The sequence below is a fragment of the Macaca fascicularis genome, chromosome 11, assembly GCF_037993035.2.
Source record: "Macaca fascicularis isolate 582-1 chromosome 11, T2T-MFA8v1.1".
Taxonomy (NCBI): domain Eukaryota; kingdom Metazoa; phylum Chordata; class Mammalia; order Primates; family Cercopithecidae; genus Macaca; species Macaca fascicularis.
Genome location: NC_088385.1, coordinates 110,799,933 through 110,822,084, shown reverse-complemented (window position 1 = coordinate 110,822,084; position 22,152 = coordinate 110,799,933). Strand labels below are relative to the sequence as shown.

Sequence of the window (22,152 nt, the reverse complement as noted above, 5' to 3'; positions counted from 1 at the left end):
CTTGAGCCACCGTGCCCAGCCTGGGGTTTCTATAGGAATGGCAAGGCAGGGCAGGGTAAACAGTTTAGGGTTGGCTAATTTGAATTTTTTATTTTTATTTTATTTATTTATTTATTTTTGAGATAGCATCTTGCTCTGTAGTTAAGGCTGGAGTGCAGTGGTGCAATCATGGCAATCATAGCCTTTACCTCCCGGGTTCAGGCCATCCTCCCACCTCAGCCTCCTAAGTAGCTGGGACTGCAGGCTGTAGGTATGAGCCATCATGCCCAGCTAACTAAAAAAAAAAAAAAGTGTTTTTGTGCAGATGAGTTTTCCCTATGTTGCCCAGGCTTAATTTGAATAATTTTGATGGGCTTTGGGCACAGAGGCTGCCTCTAGTTGTCTGGTACCTGGCCCTGGGTTGATTTAGGGCAGGGTTGTTGTATGAGTTAGATCTGCACGCTAAAGGCAGATTCCAGGCAGGCTGTCCACCACCCCCAGGAGTTAGCTAGCCTTGGGAAGGGCTGGATGTGTAAGGTCCTGAGGAATGTTAAATAATCCTAAGATGCAGAAATTCAAAACCGTAATTAATACAGTTAGTACCTACAGACACATTCAACACAGTGCCTGGCTCAGAGTGAGTATGTGATGGTTGGTGTTATTGGGCAAAGAGGTATTGTGGGAAAGGCTATTAAAGGAATTGAGAAAAGATTGATCTTATTAGGTATTTATTTTGTTCCAAAATAAAATGATTTAACTCGTGATAGTATTGCTGCACCAAGTGGCAACTTCTCAGCATAAAATAACATCCTCTTTTTCAACTGAATGGTTCCAATTGCGCTCTCCAGTTTCCTCTGCTTATTCCTGTAGGTCAGTCTTCAAAAGTGGGTGATTTTATTAAATTACTTGCTCCTAAGAACCTCTTTTTAGAGTTCACATTTGCACAATCAAATTCATAACTGACACGAGTCAAATACGGTTCTATTGAGTGTGACTTGATATTTTCTTAGCACTTAATGCTTGCAATTCAAGTTACTATTTATAGCCTTCACTCCAACCCTTATTCTATACTTACTCCCTATATTGTACCTACTCTAAGTTGAAAAACCATCAACAAAGTAATTTTAAAGTCTTTAATGTTTTCAAATATCTTTGATTCTCTCCATCAGGCGAAAGATTTCTCCTGGCTGCCACACTCACTCTCCCCTCATTGCAAATTTATCATGAGCACCGTCTCTTCCAGCCTGTCCTACAAGTCATTGTGTGCCCGCCCGGATGTGAGGACAGTGGAACTCATTAGCACAGGAGATGAAGAAACAAAATTAAACATCTTTAGAAAGCATCTCTCCATTCCCAACATGGACCCCTTCCAACACAGCAGACAGTCTTTGAGGAAAAAACCAGACCTGAGTCCTTTAAAACTCACAATCCTAGCCAATGAATTGAAAGAATGTAGAATCTACCGCAATGAGTTTCACTGTATGAAAGAGTACTTGGAGGCTGTCTCTGTTCAGGAGCTCTGGGAATTGGTTCTCAAACGCTGGATTGAAGACTACAGTTGGACTTTTCAACCAAAAAGGTCAAATTCAGACACTGTGGCTTCAGGAGAAGGTAGGCCTTGGCCATTGTTGACAACTCTGTGGGAGTCCACAGGGAGAAAGATGTGTGGTGGACTCCTGCACAGGGAAGGGGACTCTAGGGACAGGGTTGTCTGAGAAAACACAGGATGCCCAATGAAATTTTTTTTTTTTTTTTTTTTTTTGAGATAGAGTCTCACTCTGTCACCCAGGCTGGAGTGCAGTGGCACGATCTTGGTTCACTGCAACCTCTGGGTTCAAGAGATCCTCCTGTCCCAGCCTCCCGAGTAACTGGGATTACAGGCACCCGCCACCACACCCAGCTAATTTTTTGTATTTTTGGTAGAGACAGAGTTTCACCATGTTGGCCAGTCTGGTCTCATACTCCTGACCTCAGGTGATCCACCTGCCTCGCCCTCCCAAAGTGCTAGGATTATAGGCGTGAGCCACCATGCCCGGCCTGCCCAATGAAATTTGAATTTCAGATAAACAACAAATAATCTTTAGTAGAAGTATGTCTCAGATATTGCACGGGACATACCTATGCTAACAATTATTTGAATTATAGATAAATAACAAATAATTCTCAGTATAAGAATGTCCTAAATATTACACAGGACATACTCACACTAAAAATTAATTTATTATTTATCTGAAATTTATATTTTACTGAGCATCCTGTATTTTTATTTGCCAAATTTGCCTCCTCTAAAGGACTCTGTGTGTTGGCTGTAAGGAGAACTGTGTTAGACATAAATTTCAGTCACATTCTCCAAGAATGTAAGAAATGGAGCTTTCTTGTTTTTATAAGTCAATGTGTCTCTCTTCTGAGCCCACAGGCCTGCTAATGGCAGATACCTCATCCAGTCCATTCAGGTTAATTCCATCAGTATGGTTTGTTTTCAGTGAGCTCAGGATTTTCTCAGTTGGGGGAGGATTTGTGGCCTTCCCGTGTCTCCTTTGGGTTGATCTGAGATCTAAGGGCCTGGGTGCTAGGTGGCCTTGGTTGTCCTCTGTCCTTGCTGGTCTCCATGGTCTCCATGGCCCACAGATGTTGACTTCTCTGCACTTCTGGCTTCCTCTAGGATACCCGTGTGCCCATCTGTTCTCAGGTTGCTGGATCTCTGTGGCTTCTGGCTGACAGGGGCCACATCCTAACAGAGGGTCCTCTCTCCTCTGCCAACTTCTGTGCTCTGCTTGAGTCTTGTTCTCCTCTCTGATTCTCTCCTATACTTTCTCAGTTTCACAAATGCTTTTCCTCCTGAGTGGGGGGAAAAATCCTCTTTAGATCATCCTGGACTTATCTGAGTTTATCGTTTGTCATAAAAAAAATTTATTCCATGTGTTACGAGTTTTTTTTTTTTTTTAATCTAGGGTCTCACTATGTTGCCCAGGCTGGCCTCCAACTTAAGGGATCCTCCTGCCTCAGCCTCCTGAGTAGCTGAGATTACAGGTGTGCTACTACCTTGCCTGGCTCCAGGAATGTATTTTTATGATACTCAACAATCAGGCTTTTGAGAGTCAAAATTTGTTCCCTCAAGCCATTGTCACCGCCATGAACTTCAAAAGTCTATTTTGAAACTTGAGTTTTTCTCTCTTTATCTCTGCTATAACAGTCTCTTAAGGTCAGTGAGTTAAGAATAGAGCAGGGATGGGGAAGTGGGGGTGAGAAATAGAAAATACTTGGAATGAAAGACACAGCTGGGCATGGTGGTTCATGCCTGTAATTCGAGCACTTTGGGATTCTGAGGTGACCTGAAGTCAGGAGTTTGAGATCAGCTCGGGCAACATGGCAAAACCCTGCCTCTACTGAAAATACAAAAATTAGCTGGGTGTGGTGGCACGTGCCTATAATCTCAGTTACTCAGGAGGCTGAGGCAGGAGAATTGCTTTAACCCAGGAGGTGGAGGTTATAGTGAGCCAAGATCGTGCCACTGCACTACAGCCTGGGCGACAGAGCGGGACGCCTCAAAAAAAAAAAAAAAAAGAAAAAGAAAGACACATTGATTGGTGCAACATATTGTCCTGCCCTGGTTTTTTTCTCTACAATTTGTATTTCTGTAAAGAAAATTGACTTCAAATTTACTGCGCCCTCCTGCTCCTACAAGGAGGTAGAAACTAGTTCTCTGTGCCCTTAGAATAGTCACTCAGGCAAAGTGGCCTGTGGCTGTGTTGCCCTCCATCTCCAGGTTTGTGCAGGAAAGCCTGGGTCTCCTCCCCATCAAAGACTGCTCCACCCCCCAGCTCTGCCCATCCACCCCCACTGAGGCCCAGGGAGCTCAGCCACAGGTGCAGGAAGAGCTTGGTTAAACTGAGGCCAGCTGGGTGTAGTGGCTCACACCTCTAATTCCAGCATTTTGGGAGGCCAAGGTGGGTGGACCACATGAGCCCAGGAGTTCGAGACCAGGCTGGGCAACATGGGGAAACCCTGTCTCTACAAAATATACAAAAAATCAGTCGGACCTGATGACATGCACCTATAGTCCCAGCTACTAAGGAGGCTGAGGTGGGAGGATTGCCTGAGCCCAGGAGGTTGAGGTTACAGTGAACCATAATTGTGCTACTGCACTCCAGCCTGGGTGACAGACTGAGACCCTGTCTAAAAAAAAAAAAAGTGCTAAGGCCAACCTCAGGGAAGCGTGACTGACTGGGGTTGCACAGCTCTGCCTTTGCTTCAACATTGCAGGTAATTTGGGCTCATTCCCCAGTCCTAGCATGGGAGATAAAGTCAGAGTGGCAGACTATGCGTTACCATTTCTCTGAATGGTCTGAAGGATCTCTTTATAGTCGGTTGATCATAAAGCCAGAAGGAGGTCCAGCTATAGTGGAAAAATCTAAGGGTCAGGTGGGTAATGAAGAGCTGGCTTCAGTGATGTCTGTGACTGTGTTTAACAGTAGAACAATCATACAGAAAAACCACTCACAGCCTTAAATGCAAATTAGGTGTTGGAAAACCTTAATAAAGACTGCTAGGCAGAAATGCTCGGTGTAATAATGAGCAAGCTTGCCAGTGTGTAACCAGAGCTCTGGGTGTGTTCGTTGTGACAATGAACGATAGCTTAATGGTTAACAGTATGTGTGGGCTCTGGAGCCAGGCTATCTGGGTTCAAATCCCAGTTCTGCCTTTATTTCTGTGTGACCTTGGGTAAGTTATTTCAGTTCTCTATGCTCCATTTTCCTCATTTGACAGGGGCTATAATAGTATTTCCTATAGGATGATTGAAAAAGAAGGTTGTTGAATCATATAAAACATTTGGAAAGATACCTGGCTCATGTTAGCTCTTATTCTTGTCATCATCGTGTTGCCTGCGCAGGGCTGGATGGCTGGGTAGCCGATGCTCTGTGCTTACTGTGCCTGTCGCATGGTGGCTTGGCTGAGGATGAGCTACTCCAGCTTTTGGACATGCTGGGCTACAGGAATCATTGCAAAGTGGCCACCTTGCACTGGGCTGCCTTCCGCAATGCCACCAAACAGTGGGTCCAGGAGAAGCCCAATGGCCTTCTGTATTTCTGGCACCAGTCCCTGAGAAGTGCAGTGGAGCACAAGCTTCTTGGTAAGTAAGGCTTGGGTCTGTGGAAATACCTGCTGGTGAAGGGGTTAAGGGAAAGCAGGAGCTACATACAAGGGAAGCCTTGTAGTTGGGATTTTTCCCATAGAAACAAATCCATAGACATGTATGAAAATGGTTATATGTTAGGGTTTGTACTTGATTATGAGTAACTGAGACCTGACTTCAATGGCTGGGGTTTGTTCTCTCCTATAATAGACTTCTGGGAACAGGCAGTCCTGAGCTGCTCTGTTGGCTCCACAGAGTCACCTAGGGCCCAGCTCCTTCTGTGTCCCTGATTCACTACACTGCATGCATTCTCAAGGCCACCTCATTGGATGGCTGCTGGAGCTCCAGCCATCAGGAAGGAGGAAGGGAGGAAGAAGGCCTTGCTGCTCTTTTAAGGAGCTTTTCTGGAAATTTCATACCAACATTTCCCCTTAAGTGTCTTTGACTCAGAACTTCATTAGTTGGCTACAGCTAGATATGAGGGAAGCTGGGGGTGGAGGTTTCGACTTGGTGCATTGCTACCCCAAACCAAGGTGGTGTTCTGACACTAACAAAGAAGAGGTAAATAGATTCTGTCTCTGCGCCAATTCTTTTCTTTCTTTTTTTCTTTTTTTCTTTTTTGAGTCTCATTCTTGTTGCGCAAGCTGGAGTACAATGTTGTGATCTTGGCTCACTGCAACCTCTGCCTCCTGGGTTCAAACGGTTCTCCTGCCTCAGCCTCCCTAGTAGCTGGGATTACAGGCACCCACCACAATGCCTGGCTAACTTTTGTATTTTTTTGGTAGAGATGGGGTTTCACCATGTTGACCAGCCTGGTCTTGAACTCCTGACCTCAGGTGATCTGCCTGCCACAGCCTCTCAACTCTTCTCTAATTCTGAAATAGAATTCGTATCCCCTACTGAAAAGGATTGCAGGGCTGCACCCAGGAAACTTTGGCAGTCACAGACACCTGACTTAGGAGCAGAGCACTGTTTGTCAGTTACTTGCATAGAGCACTTCAGCTCTAAGGACTTGAAAAGTCTTTAAATCACAGTCACCGGGAAGATTCCAAGCTCATGCAAATTTCTTTTTAACTTTACTATGTTCTTTTTTACTTTCCTTTTTAACAAATCGTTTATACTGTTTCCCTCCTACATTGTAATCATTCCCACTATCTCAAGTTATGTGATGTGGAGGAGAGAGCAGGCCTAGGAATGAGGATGCTCTTAGATTTATGGGCACTCTTCTGTTCACTTGCTGTGTGATGGTTTGCAGTGTGCTCAGTTTCTCCATTTCCCTGCGAGCAGTCATACCCTTGGTGGTGCAGGGACTAAAGTGTCATGGTGTGGTTGTTAAAATTCTGGGTGTGAATTGCACCCCATTTGCTGCAGTGTGTACCTACATATAAAGCACTGCTGACAGTATTCACTACTGTCAGAAAAAAAAAAATTGTCATGCTGCAGAATCAGGCTGTGAATAGCATTAGGAATTGTAATAGCAGTAATTCACCTCCATGTGGCCTGGGCAAGAGAAATAAGCCCATCCTCCAATGATGGAAAATATCCAAAAGCCAGAACTGTAGTACTTGAATCCACTATGTTGGGTTCGTTGTTGTTGTTGTTGTTGTTGTTATTGTTGTTGTAAAGGGCTCTCTTTCTTGACTCTTGTCCAAATGTCATATCAATCATTTTGAGGTAAGCTGGTCTCTTTTAGTCACATGCATCTGCATCCATTTTGCCTGTGAAATTAATGGCCTGTCTAGCATTATAGTCAATTCGTAACCTAAATTACTCCTACCATAAATTGGCTAACCTAGAGAGACCCTTTGACCTCTAGGCTGTGATGGAGCAGCCTCTTTTCTGTTACTAAAACTGAGGATCGTTTGGTCTTACACACTTTGTATGTTGCACACATGTGTGCATACACATATGCATGCATATTAGTGTGGCTGCAAAGGAATAGGGCAAAGGAGAGCTGCAAAGCTGAGAAATGCTCCTCTATTGCCTATAGGCCATTATGTCTTGTTAATACTGATCATGATAGCCACATTTGGTTTTCGTTACAGAATTTATTTGTAAGGATCAAGCAGTGGTTATTGGTCAAACCAATCCACATTGCCAGCTTTGAAGTGTTCAGATGCAATTTTTTTTTTTTTTTTTTGAGACAGAGTTTCACTCTTGTTTCCCAGGCTGGAGTGCAATGGCGCCATCTCAGCTCACTGCAACCTCTGCCTCCTGGGTTCAAGTGATTCTCCTGCCTCAGCCTCCTGAGTAGCTGGGATTACAGGCATGTGCCACCACTCCCGGCTAATTTTGTATTTTCAGTAGAGACGGGGTTTCTCCATGTTGGTCAGGCTGGTCTCGATCTCCTGACCTCAGGTAGTCTACCCGCCTTGGCCTCCCAAAGTGTTAGGATTACAGGCATGAGCCAACTCGCCCGGCTGCAAATTTTTAAATAAATACGATAAAAAATCAACTGGTGTTCTTGAATTATGTGAGCCTAAAGATCTCAGGCACCCTCAAGCAAGTCTGAATTCCCTGAGACCCGTTCTAGTTTTACTGAATAGATGTTTACTGAATGAATGTGCAGGTATGCCTGGCTGCTGGTTTTTTGGATCTGCTGTTTCTAGCGGCTTTCATCTCTATTGTTTTGAGACTCAGTACTAAACCTCAGCCTCCAGTATCTGCCTGGAATCAGGAGCTGGAGGGCTGAGCACAGGAGAGAAGGTATGAGTCACCTGTACACAGCACCGTGGTCTCTGGAACATGAGTAGCCTCATCGCTCCCTGTCCCTGTCCTCATCTCATGCTCAGGTCTGCATGCTGTTTGGCAAACAGAACCCACCTTCCCTCCTTCTGGAAATCACCACGGCATCTTACTAGAAATGATTTCTTGTGGAGAGCAGTGGCTTTGGAGTTGGACAGAACTGGCGTGACCTGACGCGAGGTGCTTACTTACCTCTGTAAGACTCAGTTTTTCACCTGCAATATAGGGATAACAGTATTTGCCTTGAGGGTATTAAAATGCTAATTCATGTAAGGTACAGGATCTGGCACTACAATAAGCACTAGTGGTGGCCATTTGAGCCAAATGCCAATATTTCTAGCCCCCCTCCCCCTCCCACCATGGAAAACACTTCCTGGCCCCCCCTTGTTGGGTGGGGCCTTGTGACTAAGTGGCCACTGGCAACATTCAAGACGGCGACTGCTCTGTCAGTTCCACAGGGAGGAGACCTGGATTGGGGTTCCCAGTCTCCAACCTGTGATAGATCTTTGCTCTTTTAAGCTACTGAGATTGGGGGTTGTCTATCAGTACAGCATAATCTAGCCCACCAATCTAGCACTACATAAACAGTGGCCATTTAGCCTATCATTGAGTGCTGCACTGTGTATGGAAAGATGATGCTGGGCTCAAACCATTCCTCACATCATATGTGTAGTTGGAGGAGCAATGCCGTTAAACCAGAAGGTTGGATTGCTACTTCTGCAGTTACTGGTCATGTGCTGACCAGGGGTAAGTCACCTGTCTCTCTGATTTTGCCATATGGGAATATATATCTATATCCTCCTCATGAGGTTATTTTAAATTAAATGCTGCATTTTCTATGAAAATGTTTTCCATACTTTACGTATTGTGTTTAACTCTCCAGATCTTGAACCCAGGTACTATTTATGCCAGTTCTTTTTCTCCCTCATTCCCACCCCACTTGCCTGATTTATAACCACACACATAGTTTTGCCACACACAGTGGAGGAGAGGAGTTTTTTTTTTCTTGCAGGGGCCTGTTAGGCACTGCACTTGCCGTCTGGGCACATCTGCACACTTTAGACCAGATAGCACGGGGTCTCTCCATATGGGTGGGTGACCTGGAAATCATGTAATGGAATTGAAGAATGGTTGTTTAAACAGTGAGTTCCCCTTTGGTTAGAGTTTTTACGAAGAACTGGGCTTGGTGTGCCACCTAGCTGTGTGTTCCATTATCTTGCAAGAAAAAGTGACAAGCAGAAAATTTAAAAATACTTCTATTTTAGTTTTCAAGGTTAGAGATCACCAGGATTTAGTTAAACAAATGCTTTTGTTTTTGAGAAGCTTATGTCTGGGCAGTATGATCTACTGGAACCATTTCTCTTTGGAAATGAAGATATAGTAATCCTGGCTCCAATATCAAATTTGCCATTTGTTTGCCAGCTACCCCTTGGCTCATATGAGATCCAGGCAATGGCTTAACTTCTCCAAAATGCACACTCTCAAATGTTCAAAAGTGCTTATTTAAGCAGTAACCATAGTGTATATTTAAAGTAGAAAAGTAGGTTGAAAATGTTTCCTTGGGGGAGGGGAAAGACTTAACATGGGAAATCAACATGCCCACAAACTTCTCTAATTCTAGGTCAGCAAGCGTAACTAGAACAAATTCTTTGGTAAATTCAGACTGATGTATGAGATACAATTTTTTTCCAGCTACCTTGACTTTTATTTCTCTAATTACAGCCACAGAGTTGTCATATTTTTGCTGTAGTATTTTCATGTACTAAAAAGTCAGAGGCGTTAAACTGTAATTGATGTTTAAATAGGTGTAATCGCTCCTGTCAGAGAAAGCAGTCCATGTTCATTTCAGAGCCCAATGAATCACAAGAAAACATATTTTCACCAAGTGTTGATCAGATACTTCCAGCGGCAAACCTCTTTCTGGAGAGTGTATCAAGAATTGCCATGGCATATGAAAATGAGTGGATGCTTGCAGGGGTTGTGCGGCTTTCTCTCAAGCCCTAGGTAAGTCTTGCCATTTTTATATCATTGTATTTAGGCAGATTTAGCTTTCTCTTTTACCGGTGCTATGTTTAGATACCCATGGTTCCCTTGAACAAGTTGTATCATTCATTTATCCATTCAACCACCCATTCATTCATTCATATGGAACTATCCTCTGGCAGCAACTTCTGTGGTTGCTGGGTCTCCAGGGTTACTCCCCTTGGTCTATCAGGCTCTGCAGTGTTCATTTCTCCTCTTCACTCTATATGGAGTCCTCTCAAAGTTAAGTGGCATTCCAGAGAGAGGGGGGCAAGGATGAGAGCTGGAAAAGGGTAAAAGATTGGGCAAGCTTTGCTAGACCCTGCTATCTGCTTCCCTTCCATTCCCTTCTTTTCCCTACACTACTTTCCTTCCTTCTTCCTCCCTCCCTCCCTCCCACCCACCTACCTTCCCTTCCTTGTCTCTTTCTTCTTTTCCTATTACTCATTAATTCAGCAAACATCTATTTATGACCGATTCTGTCTCCCACAACCTGCTAGGCCCTGAGGGTGCAGAAGTGAACAGATACAGCTCTAAGCCTGTAGGTGCTTTCCATCTAGTGGGGGAAGATGTGGAGCCAGAGAATTACTATACATGGTGGTAATGCCTCACTAGAGCAATGACGCAACGAACTGTTGCAAGCACAGAAGAGGGAGGGCCTGGTGCTCTGCCTGGTAGACCCAGGGAGCCTTCTCAGAGGAGGGGGTTTCCTGGGTGGATCAGGAGAATTGGCTTTGACTGCTGAAGAGTGAAAGGCTCATATTTATCTGGTGACCTCCAAAAGATATGTTAGGTAAGATGTTTATGAACAGGCCACTGAAATATGGTAAATAGAAGAGCTTCCTTTAAGGCCTGAAATACTAAAATTATATCTATTAATATATTGTGTCACAAGTATCACAGACTTTATGTCAAAAATCCAAAGCCCGGGCTTCTGGACAAGGCTGCACCTCATTCACTTCTGGAATGTATTATTGGAGGCCGGCTATGACATCTCTGAGGCCTACTTACTCTCAGCGGCCAAGATTAAAGCAGATCAGTGCCATACAATGAGGAAGAGCTGTATACTCTCAGGTATGTGAGTCTCAATCTTTCAGTAGTGCATTTTGCTGGGATATAGAGTGGCCAAAGTTATGATTCTCTGTTTCCTCACATAATTCTGATCAATCCAACAGACCTCCCTGATTATTCCTTTCTACAACGGAAGCCAACAAGTTTGGAAGACAAGAAATCAGGAAAAAGTGTTATTTTTGAAATGGCTTCTCTTTATCTGCTTGCAGTGACTTTTTTCTTTTTCTTTTTCTTTTTTCTTTTTTTTTGAGATGGAATCTCACTTTGACGTCAGGCTGGAGTACAATGGTGAGATCTCAGCTCACTGCAACCTCTGCCTCCCAGGTACAAGTGATTCTCCTGCCTCAGCCTCCCAAGTAGCTGGGACTACAGGCACATGCCACCACGCCCACCTAATTTTTGTATTTCTAGTAGAGATGGGGTTTCACCATGTTGGCCAGGATGGTCTTGATCTCTTGACCTCATGATCCACCTGCCTCAGCCTCCCAAAGTGCTGGGATTACAGACGTGAGCCACTGCACCAGGCCACAATGACTTTTTTAGGGGTTTGTCCTTAACATTCTTTCTGTCTCTCCACTTTTTCGTGGCTTCAACCACAGCCTTGGCACCTTCTGTCTTTCCAGCTTGAACCTCTTTTTGGAGTACCAGGTACATCCCCTCTTTTATGAGAGCTAGTAAGAGTATTATTGCTTGATTAACAACTTTCCTGAGTGAGCAGTTAACACTTCAAATTAAATAGGTGAAAACCTACATTATTTCAGGATTTTCTCTCCCAAATTGTTTTTTCCACGATCCCTCTGCCTGCTGATGGTAGCAGCAACTTTTTCCATCACTCAGTATTGAAAACAGTACTTCAAGGTGTCCTCAATCAAAATGAGGACAGCTATTCTTTGACCTTCTGCTTTACTGGCTTGGGTTTGGACAGCACTTTGGTTAATATTTCTTCCCTTTGTTCTCCATAAGCAAGCCCCTTTGCCTGCCCTCTCTCCTCTCACTGTCTTTCATCCTGCATTTCCTGGCTTATTAAACAGAATAATAGCCCTCATTCATTCTTTCAACGAGTATTAACTCAGCGCCTTCCCTGGACCATGAACTCATGGAGTCACTGACACAGCAATGAACAAGGCAATGAAATCCTTCCGGCTTTACAGTTCAGTGATCAGAACAGATTTTGAGCATTTGTTATATACCTGGCTTTGAGTTAAGTACTTTATATATGTCATTTTGTTTAATTCTCATAAAATTGCTATAATACTAGTAATATCTTGATTGAAATTAAGGAAACTGAGTCTCAGACAGGTAAGTTGCTTGAGGTCTCCCAGATAGTTAGGAATAGATTTGGGCTTTACCACATTTGTACCCCTTTTGATCCTTAAACATCTAGACTTTGCCTTGATCCTTATTGTCGTGTATGATTTAATTTCGGAATTTGTCTGACCCAGCAATCATCCACGTGGAAGAACCCAGGCAATCCTCATGAGGATACACGTGTGTGGAATGCAGCCAGGATCTGTCTGGACATGGATCTATCTGGAAGTGTGTCAGTGCTTAGGGATGCGGGGCAGGGGAGTGGAAGGAAGGGGGCGGGAGGGGATGGTTCTGTTTGTCACAGAAAGCTGAACAGTAACCAGAGGAAGACTGAACCTCCAACAGGGGTAAAGGTCCTTCCAGATAATGCCACAATTGCTTATCATAGCATGGTTGTTATGGTGATGGAAGGGGCTAGGGGCTGAGAGTTGAAACTGGGAGGCAATCACCTAATATTTCAGTGTGTAAAGATTTCCTGGATGTAAATGAGCCGAGTTAGAATTAGGTGGGGAACATCGTATAGCTCTCCTGGTGATTCTGTAAACGTGGTGTAACCTGTATCAATATCTAAGATCCTGCTGGTTCGTGTCTGTGTTACTCTGGACCCCCAGGGGCCTCTCAGCAGGGAGTCCTGACCTCCATAATTGCCTCTGACATACATCAGATTCAATCATGGCCAAGTCCTGTAGAATTTACTTCCATGAAGCCTCTGGCATCCATTCGCTCATCTCTGCCAGGGCCTCCTTTTGTCTGTCTGAACCGGTTTTATAAAGCAAGGCTGTGGTCCAGCCTCTCTACTTATTGTAGCTGTTCACTGTCTTACCTTACCTCCCACCCTGGCTGGGAGAGTCAGCCCATGACCATTTGGGGGAGTTCTCCCCAAAGTCCTTCCAGGACTGTATGGGCTTACTTTTCTCTCTTTGTGAGTTGCTGAAAGTAGAAGTCACAAGGTTAAGTACTTATCACCAAAGCAATAGAGAAATTGGTTAGATTCATCAGAACAAGATTTAATTACATCAGGAATCTCATATCATAGCCATAGGAGGTATTACAGTGGTCTGGTCAGCTGTCTGGGCCTCCCCAGACATGTTTTCTTATCATGATTATGTAGCCACACACAGCCCTGAATCAATTCGCCCTCCTGGGGTGCTGCTGGAGGTAAGACCCTTAACTGGACTATTTTTTTTTTCAAAGAATTCTGGGAGAAATCCTGTTTTATAGTGTGCCATCCTGGGAGGTGCCTGCCAGTTCAACCCTGCCCTCCTTTTATAATAAAGAGGTCTGGGCAAATGCTGACATTCCTCTCTCCTAGTTCTTCCCTCTGGACCGTGAAGTTTGGCTCCCTCTGGTGGTTTGAGGATAACAAACATAACAGATGTGATGGGAAACAATGTGCAGTTTGGAGTCTTGAACTTGTATCTCCTTGGGTGCTTCTTGCCCAGTCTACTTGGTGCCTAGGTTTGTCCTTCCTTGCGGCACTCATCTAGGGAAGTTGCATCTCTGATTGATGACCGGTAGAGAGGGCTTTGAGCCTAGAAGACAGCTTCTAGGCTTGGGTTAGTTTTTAGATTTCTTGTGGCATGATACTCTTGTTTTTGGCAGGAGCCCTGGGCCACATCAAGGTGAAGAAAATCCAATTCTAGCTGAAGTTGCATTTCTGGACTGTGTCAAAGACTAGGAGAGACAGACTGGGAGCAGATATGGCATGTGCAAGCAAGTGATGGAGGTGCTCAGAGACATGATGCCTATGTATCCAATTGCCTATATAAGTCTGCACTTGGATATGGTCTCCAAAACATCTGAGACCTAACATGTCTAAAACTGAACTCATGAACATCCTTCCAAAATCAGGTTCTTTCCCAGGAACTGTCTCTGAAATTCCCACCCTGGAGTCATCCTAGACACCTTCCTCTCCTTTACCTCCTCCCCAAATCTATTTCATCAATGAGCCCTGACATTTTTTACTTCCTGTTTTTCAAACTTATTCACTTCTCCATCTCTGCCACCACTGTCCTTCTCTAAGCTATCACCAGGGCAGCCATATACCGTTGTGAAGATTACTAATATGCATTTAAGGTTCCTCTGTGTCTTTTCATGGTTTAGACTTCATTTATTTTTATTGTTGAATAATATTCCATTATATGGATTTACCATGGTTTGTTTATTCTTCACTTGTTGAAGGATATTTTGAATAATTTCAGTTATTGGTGATTGTGAATAAACCTGCTATTAACATTTACATGCAAGTTTTTGTGTGTCCACAAGTTTTCAAATCAATTGGGTAAATATCTGGGAGTACAATTGTTGGATCGTATAGTAAGAATATACTTGTTTTGTAAGAAACTGTCAAATTGTCTTTCACAATGGCTGCAAAATTTTATATTTTCGCCAGCAATGAATGAGAGTTCCTGTTGCTCTGCATCCTCATCAGCATTTGGTTTTGTCAGTTTTTTGAATTTGGGCCATTCTAATAGGTGTATAGTGGTATCTCATTACTGGTTTAATATGCAATTGCCTAGTAACAAATGATGTTGAGCATCTTTACGTATACTTACTTGCTACCTGTACATCTCCTTTGGTGAATTGTCTGTTCAAATCTGTTTACCATTTTAAAATAAACTTTATTTTAAGTTCAGAAGTACATGCGCAGGTTTGTTATATACGTAAATTGCATGTCATGGGGGTTTGGTGTACAGATTATTTCACACCCCAGATAATAAGCATAGTACTTAATAGGTAGTTTTTTGATCTTCACCCTCCTCCCACACTCCAGCCTCAAGTAGGCCCCAATATCTGTTGTTCGTTGCATGTGCATTCATTGTGTGCATATGTACTCAATGTTTAGCTCCCACTTATAAGTGAGAACATGCAGTATTTGGTTTTCTGTTGCTGCGTTAGTTTGCTTAGCATGATGAACTCCAGTTCCATCCATGTTCCTGCAAAGGACATGATCTTGTTCTTTTTTTATGGCTGCATTGTATTCCAAAGTGTATATATACCATATTTTCTTTTTCTTTTTGAGACAGCGTCTTGCTCTGTCACCCAGGCTGGAGTGCAGTGGCGTGATCTTGGCTCACTGGAACCTCCCCCTCCTGAGTTCAAGTGATTCTCATACCTCAGCCTCCTGAGTAGCTGGGACTATAGGTATGCACCACCACACTCAGCTATTTTTTGTATTTTTAGTAGAGATGGGATTTTGCCATGTTGGCCAGGGTGGTCTCGAATTCCTGACCTCAAGTGACCCACCTGCCTTAGCCTCACAGAGTGCTGCGATTACAGAGATGAGTCACTGTGTCCAGACCTATATTTTCTTTATCTAGCCTACCACTGGTGGGCATTTAGGTTGATTTCATGTCTTTGCTATTATGAATAGTGCTGCAGTGAACATATGTGTACATGTGTCTTTATGTAGAATGATTTATATTCCTTTGGGATATACTCAATAATGGGATTGCTGGGCCAAATGGTAATTCTAAGTTCTTTGAGAAATTGCCAAACTGCTTTCCACGATGGCTGAACTAATATGCACTCCCACCAGCAATGTATGAGCCTTCCCTTTTCTCTGCAACCTTGCCACCATCTGTTATTTTTTGACTTTTGTAGCCATTCTGACTGGTGTAAGATGATATCTCATTGTGGTTTTGATTTGCATTTCTCTAGTGATTAATGATGATGAGCATTCTTTCATATGTTTGTTAGCTGCATGTATGTCTTCTTTTGAAAAGTATCTGTGCAGGTCCTTTGCTCACTTTTTTTTTGTTATTATACTTTATGTTCTAGGGCACATGTGCACAATGTGCAGGTTTGTTACATATGTATACATGTGCCATGTTGGTGTGCTGCACCCATTAACTTGTCATTTACATTAGGTATATCTCCTAATGCTATCCCTCCCCCCTCCTCCCACCCCACAACAGGCCCGGGTGTGTGATGTTCCCCTTCCTGTGTCCAAGTGATCTCATTGTTCAATTCCCACCTATGGGTGAGAACACACGGTGTTTGGTTTTCTGTTCTTGCGATAGTTTGCTGAGAATGATGGTTTCCAGCTGCATCCATGTCCCTACAAAGGACATGAACTCATCCTTTTTTATGGCTGCATAGTATTCAATGGTATATATGTGCCACATTTTCTTAATCCAGTCTGTCATTGATGGACATCTGGGTTGGTTCCAAGTCTTTGCTATTGTGAATAGTGCCACAATAAACATATGTGTGCATGTGTCTTTACAGCAGCATGATTTAGAATCCTTTGGGTATATACCCAGTAATGGGATGGCTGGGTCAAATGGTATTTCTAGTTCTAGATCCTTGAGGAATCGCCAAACTCTCTTCCACAATAGTTGAACTAGTTTACAGTCCCACCAACAGTGTAAAAGTGTTCCTATTTCTCCACATCCTCTCCAGCACCTGTTGTTTCCTGACTTTTTAATGATCGCCATTCTAACTGATGTGAGATGGTATCTCATTGTGGTTTTGATTTGCATTTCTCTGATGGCTAGTAATGATGAACATTTTTTCATGTGTCTGTTGGCTATATAAATGTCTTCTTTTGAGAAGTGTCTGTTCATTTCCTTTGCCCACTTTTTGATGGGCTTGTTTGTTTTTTTCTTGTATATTTGTTTGAGTTCTTTGTAGGTTCTGGATATTAACCCTTTGTCAGATCAGTAGATTGCAAAAATTTTCTCTCATTCTGTAGGTTGTCTGTTCCCTCTGAAGGTAGTTTCTTTTGCTGTGCAGCCTCTTTAAGTAGATCACATATGTCAATTTTGGCTTTTGTTGCCGTTGTTTTTGGTGTTTTAGACATGAAGTCCTTGCGCATGCCTATGTCCTGAATGGTATTGCCTAGGTTTTCTTCTAGGGTTTTTATGGTTTTAGGTCTAACATTTAAGTCTCTAGTCCATCTTGAATTAATTTTTGTGTAAGGAGTAAGGAAGGGTTCTAGTTTCAGCTTTCTACTTATGGCTAGCCGGTTTTCCCAGCACCATTTATTAAATAGGGAATCCTTTCCCCATTTCTTGTTTTTGTCAGGTTTGTCAAAGATCAGATGGCTGTAGATGTGTGGTATTATTTCTGAGGGCTCTGTTCTGTACCATTGGTTTGTATCTCTGTTTTGGTACCAGTACCATGCTGTTTTGGTTACCATAGACTTGTAGTATAGTTTGAAGTCAGGTAGTGTGATGCCTCCCGCTTTGTTCTTTTGACTTAGGATTGTCTTGGCAATGTGGGCTCTTTTTTAGTTCCATATGAACTTTAAAGTAGTTTTTTTTTTTTTTTCCCCAATTCTGTGAAGAAAGCCATTGGTAGCTTAATGGGGATGGCACTGAATCTATAAATTACCTTGGGCAGCATGGCCATTTTCATGATATTGATTCTTCCTATCCATGAGCACGGAATATTCTTCCATTTGTTTGTGTCCTCTTTTATTTCATTGAGTAGTGGTTTGTAGTTCTCCTTGAAGAGGTCTTTCACATCCCTTGAAAGTTGGATTCCTAGGTATTTTATTCTCTTTGAAGCAATTGTGAATGGGAGTTCATTCATGATTTGGCTCTCTGTTTGTCTGTTATTAGTGTATAAGAATGCTTGTGATTTTTGCACATTGATTTTGTATCCTGAGACTTTGCTGAGGCTGCTTATCAGCTTAAAGAGATTTTGGGCTGAGATGATGGGGTTTTCTAAAATAACAATGATGTCATCTGCAAACAGGGACAATTTGACTCCTTCTTTTCCTAATTGAATACCCTTTATTTCTTTCTCTTGCCTGATTGCGCTGGCCAGAACTTCCAACACTATGTCGAATAGGAGTGGTGAGAGAGGGCATCCCTGTCTTGTGCCAGTTTTTAAGGGGAATGCTTCCAGTTTTTCCCGTTCTGTATGATATTGCTTTCCCCACTTTTTAATGGGGTTGTTTGTTTTTTGCTTGTTAATTTGCTTAAGTGCCATATAGATTCTGGATATTGGACCTTTGTCAGATGCATAGTTTGCAAATATTTTCTCTTATTCTGTATGTTGTCTCTTTATTCCGTTGATAGTTTCTTTTGCTGTGTAAGAGATCTTTAGTTTAATTAGTTCCCACTGTCAATTTTTGTTTTTGTTACAATTGCTTTGGGGTCTTCACCATGAAATCTTTGCCAGAGCCTATGTCCAGAATGGTATTTCCTAGGTTATCTTCTAGGGCTTTTATAGTTTTAGGTTTTACTTTTAAGTCTTTAATCCATCTTGAGTTGATTTTTGTGTATGGCATAAGGAAGACGTCCAGTTTCAGTCTTCTGCATATGGCTAGCTAGTCATCCCAACGCCATTTATTGAATAGGGAATCCTTTTCCCATTGCATGTTTTTGTCAACTTTGTCGAAGATCAGATGGTGGTAGGTGTGTGGCTTTATTTCTGGGCTCTCTATTCTGTTTCGTTGGTTGATGTGTCTATTTTTTACACAAATACCATGCTATCTTTATTAGTGTAGCTATGTAGTAAGTTTTGAAGTTGGATAGTAGTCACGTTTTAATTTTGTTCGTTTTCAGTACTGTGCTGGCTATTGTAGTGGATAGAACTGTGTCTTCCAAAAAAGATATTTTCAATTCCTAACCTCCTTATTTAACCTTATTTGTAACCTAACCTTATTTGGAAATAGGGTATTTTCATATCTAATCAAGTTAAGATTAAATCATACTGGGTCATGATGGTCCCTAATCCAATAACTAGAGTCCTTATAAGGGAGGGAATTTTGGACATCAGCACACAGAGAAGAGAACACCACATTAAGACAAGGGTGGAGTTTGGAGTAATGCGTCTCCAAGCCAAGGAACCAAGGATTTCACAGAGTCACCAGAAGCTGGAGAAAGGCAAGGAAGGATTCTTCCCCGAAGCCTTCAGAGAAAGCATGGCCTTGCTAATACCTTGGTTTTGGACTTCTAGCCTTCAGGACTGTAAGAGAAAAATCTGTTATTTTAAGCCACCCTGTTTGTGGTAATTTCTTGTAGCAGTCCTAGGGAGCTAACATAGCTATTAGGGGTCTTTTGCCTTTTCATATAGACATTAGAATTAATTTGTCATATTTACATAATAGCTTGCTGGGATTTTGATTGGAAGTGCATTGAATCTACAGGTCAAGTGCAGAATTGTCATCTTAACAATATTGAGTGTTCCAATCCATTACCATGGAATACTTATTCATTTATTTAGATCTTCTTTGGCTTCTTTCATTACAGTTTTGTGGTTTTCTGCGTATAGATTCTAAATTTGTTAGATTTATACCCATTTTATTTTCTTTTGGTGCTATTACAAATTGCATTGTGTTTTTAATTTCTAATTCCAATGTTTATTGCTGGTGTATTGGAAAGCAATTGACTTGTGTGTTAACCTTGAATCTTGCAACCCTACTATAAATTACTTGTTATTTCCAGAAGTTGTTGATTCTTTGGGATTTTCTACATAAACAATTACAGCATTTGTGAACAAAGACAGTTTTATTTCTTCCTTCTCACTATGTATACCTTTTATTTCATTTTCTTATCTTATTGCACTAGGTAGGACTCCTAGTATGATCTTAAATAGGAGTGGTGAGAAGGGATATCCCTTTCACTGGCATCTCTCTAGTGAGCCCATGCCACCATTATTATCTCTTACCTGGCCTATTGTAATAGCCTACTTACTGGTCTTCCCACTTTAGTTTTTGTTCCTGTAAAGTGTATTGTGTGTACAATAGCCAGAATTAGGTCTTAAGAATATAGACCAAATCATGTCACTTCCCAGATTAAGGCCACTCCAATGGACTGCTGTTGTACTTACGATACAATTTAATTTTTCAGCCTAAACTACAATACCTTATATAATCTGGCCCCTGCATGCCTGGGTAATATCATCTTTTAAGATTCTTTGTCTCGACCTGTAGATGCCAGCCACATGGGCCTTCTTTTTGTCCTTCAAGTACATTTCCCTTTGGGCCTTGGCACCCACTGTTCCTTCTGCCAAAAATGCTCTTTTTGTTATTGATATTTATAGCACCATTTTTTTTCTGGTTATTCAGATCTGAGCTGAAGCATGACTTTCTCACAGTGGCTTCCTCAATATAATGTTACATTTAGACATTCTTGATCATGCTAATGTAACTTAATTTTTCTGTGTAACTTTTACTGCTACCTGACATTGTCTTCTTTACTTAAAAAAAAAAAAAAAAAAACTCAGCTCCTCCTTCCCTGCCTGTAGGCCTTCCAGCCACTGGCAAGCAGGTCCTTGAGAGTAGGACCCTTCCTCTTGGGTTTATTGCCGTGTCTCCTGTGTCTGGAGCAGCACTGGGCATGGGGTGGGTGCTGACTGGCATCTTTCTATATCTCTATCCTTCTCTTGAATCAAATGTCCTTATTGTCTCTACTCTTCAGTCTCCTCCTCTCAATTTTCTAGACTCCACACTTTTTCCTGCCCTAGAGCCTTTGGACATGCTGTTCTCTCCGCCCAGAATTTCCCACATTCTCCCTCACCATTTTGCTTCAGAACCTTCTGTTCTTTCTTTAATGCGCAGTTGAATTGTCACTTTTCTGGAGAAACCTTCCCCAGTTTATTTTACCATCTCATTCATGATTATTTTCATAGGTTTAATTTTGCATCTACTTGTATGATTATGAGATGGTCTGTCTTCCTTACTATTTTGACAACCCAAAAGGCAGGGCCTGGGTCTGCCTGGACTCCTCCTTTATCTACTCCCCCCAGGACTCTGCCTGGTCCATGGCAAGTGCCCATGGTGCTCAGGAAATGATTGCTGGAGAAACGAGTTCACTGAAGAAGAAGTACCAGATTCTGTTGGTTCTAAGATGCATACTTTCTCAAACTAAATATTTCTGAAATAAGGATGCATCTTGCAATTGAGGCACATTAGAGTCGATGAAAAACAGTATAAATTGTTAATAAATATGTTAAAATATTCTGTTTCACTAGTAATCAAATAAATGCAAATTAAAACAATAGTAGGGGCTGAGCACAGTGGCTCACATCTGTAATCCTAGCACTTTGAGAGGCCCAGGCAGGTGGATTCCCTGAGCTCAGGAGTTCGAGACTGGTCCAGGCAATAGGGTGAAACCCTGTCTGTACAAAAATACAAACAATTAGCTGGGCATGGCGCTATGCACCTATAGTCCCAGGTACTCAGAAGTCTGAGGCAGGAGAATTGCTTGAACCTGGGAGGCGGAGGTTGCAGTGAGCTGAGATGGTGCCACTGCACTCCAGCCTGGGCAACAGAGCAAGACTCCGTCTCCAAAAAAAAAAAAAAAAAAGCCAACAACAAAAATCCAACAACAGTAGGATGCTGTTTTTTCAGATACCAAATTGGCAATGATTTTTTTGCAAGGATTTTTATAAACAATAATAATATTGGCAAAGATGTGAGAAAATAGGTACTTTTACATGATACAGGTGAGAATGTATATTGGGGCAATCTTTCTGGGGAGTAATTTGGCAATATATATCAAAGCCTTAAAAATATGAGTCTACTGTGATTTTCAATTTCTAAAAATTGTTCCAAGGAAATAATCAGGGGTGTTGACAAAGATTTCTGTGAATAATTCTCAATTAGGTAGCATCTTATAATAGTGAAAAATTGGCCGGGCGCAGTGGCTCATGCCTGTAATCCCAGCACTTTGGGAGGCCAAGGCGGGTGGATCACTAGGTCAGGAGATCGAGACCATCCTGGCTAACATGGTGAAACCCCGTCTCTACTAAAAATATAAAAATAATTAGCCAGGTGTGGTGGTGGGTGCCAGCTACTAGGGAGGCTGAGGCAGGAGAATGGCATGAACCTGGGAGGCGGAGCTTCCAGTGAGCCAGGATCGTGCCACTGCACTCCAGCCTGGGCGACAGAGCGAGACTCCATCTCAAAAAAAAAAAGTGAAAAATTGACTAATAAT

The 22,152-nt window shown here is 42.4% G+C and overlaps 1 protein-coding gene across 1 annotated transcript in view; it reads left to right on the top strand.

The window, feature by feature from the left end:
* LOC102145519 (putative tetratricopeptide repeat protein 41) overlaps window positions 1-22,152 on the top strand; it is a 72,523-nt gene that overhangs the window by 21,620 nt on the left and 28,751 nt on the right. The window contains exons 5-8 of the mRNA XM_045365811.3: window positions 1,149-1,590; window positions 4,871-5,110; window positions 9,664-9,862; window positions 10,776-10,954. Of these exons, the coding sequence (XP_045221746.2) occupies window positions 1,149-1,590; window positions 4,871-5,110; window positions 9,664-9,862; window positions 10,776-10,954 (1,060 nt within the window). The remainder of the gene's footprint in view (window positions 1-1,148; window positions 1,591-4,870; window positions 5,111-9,663; window positions 9,863-10,775; window positions 10,955-22,152) is intronic.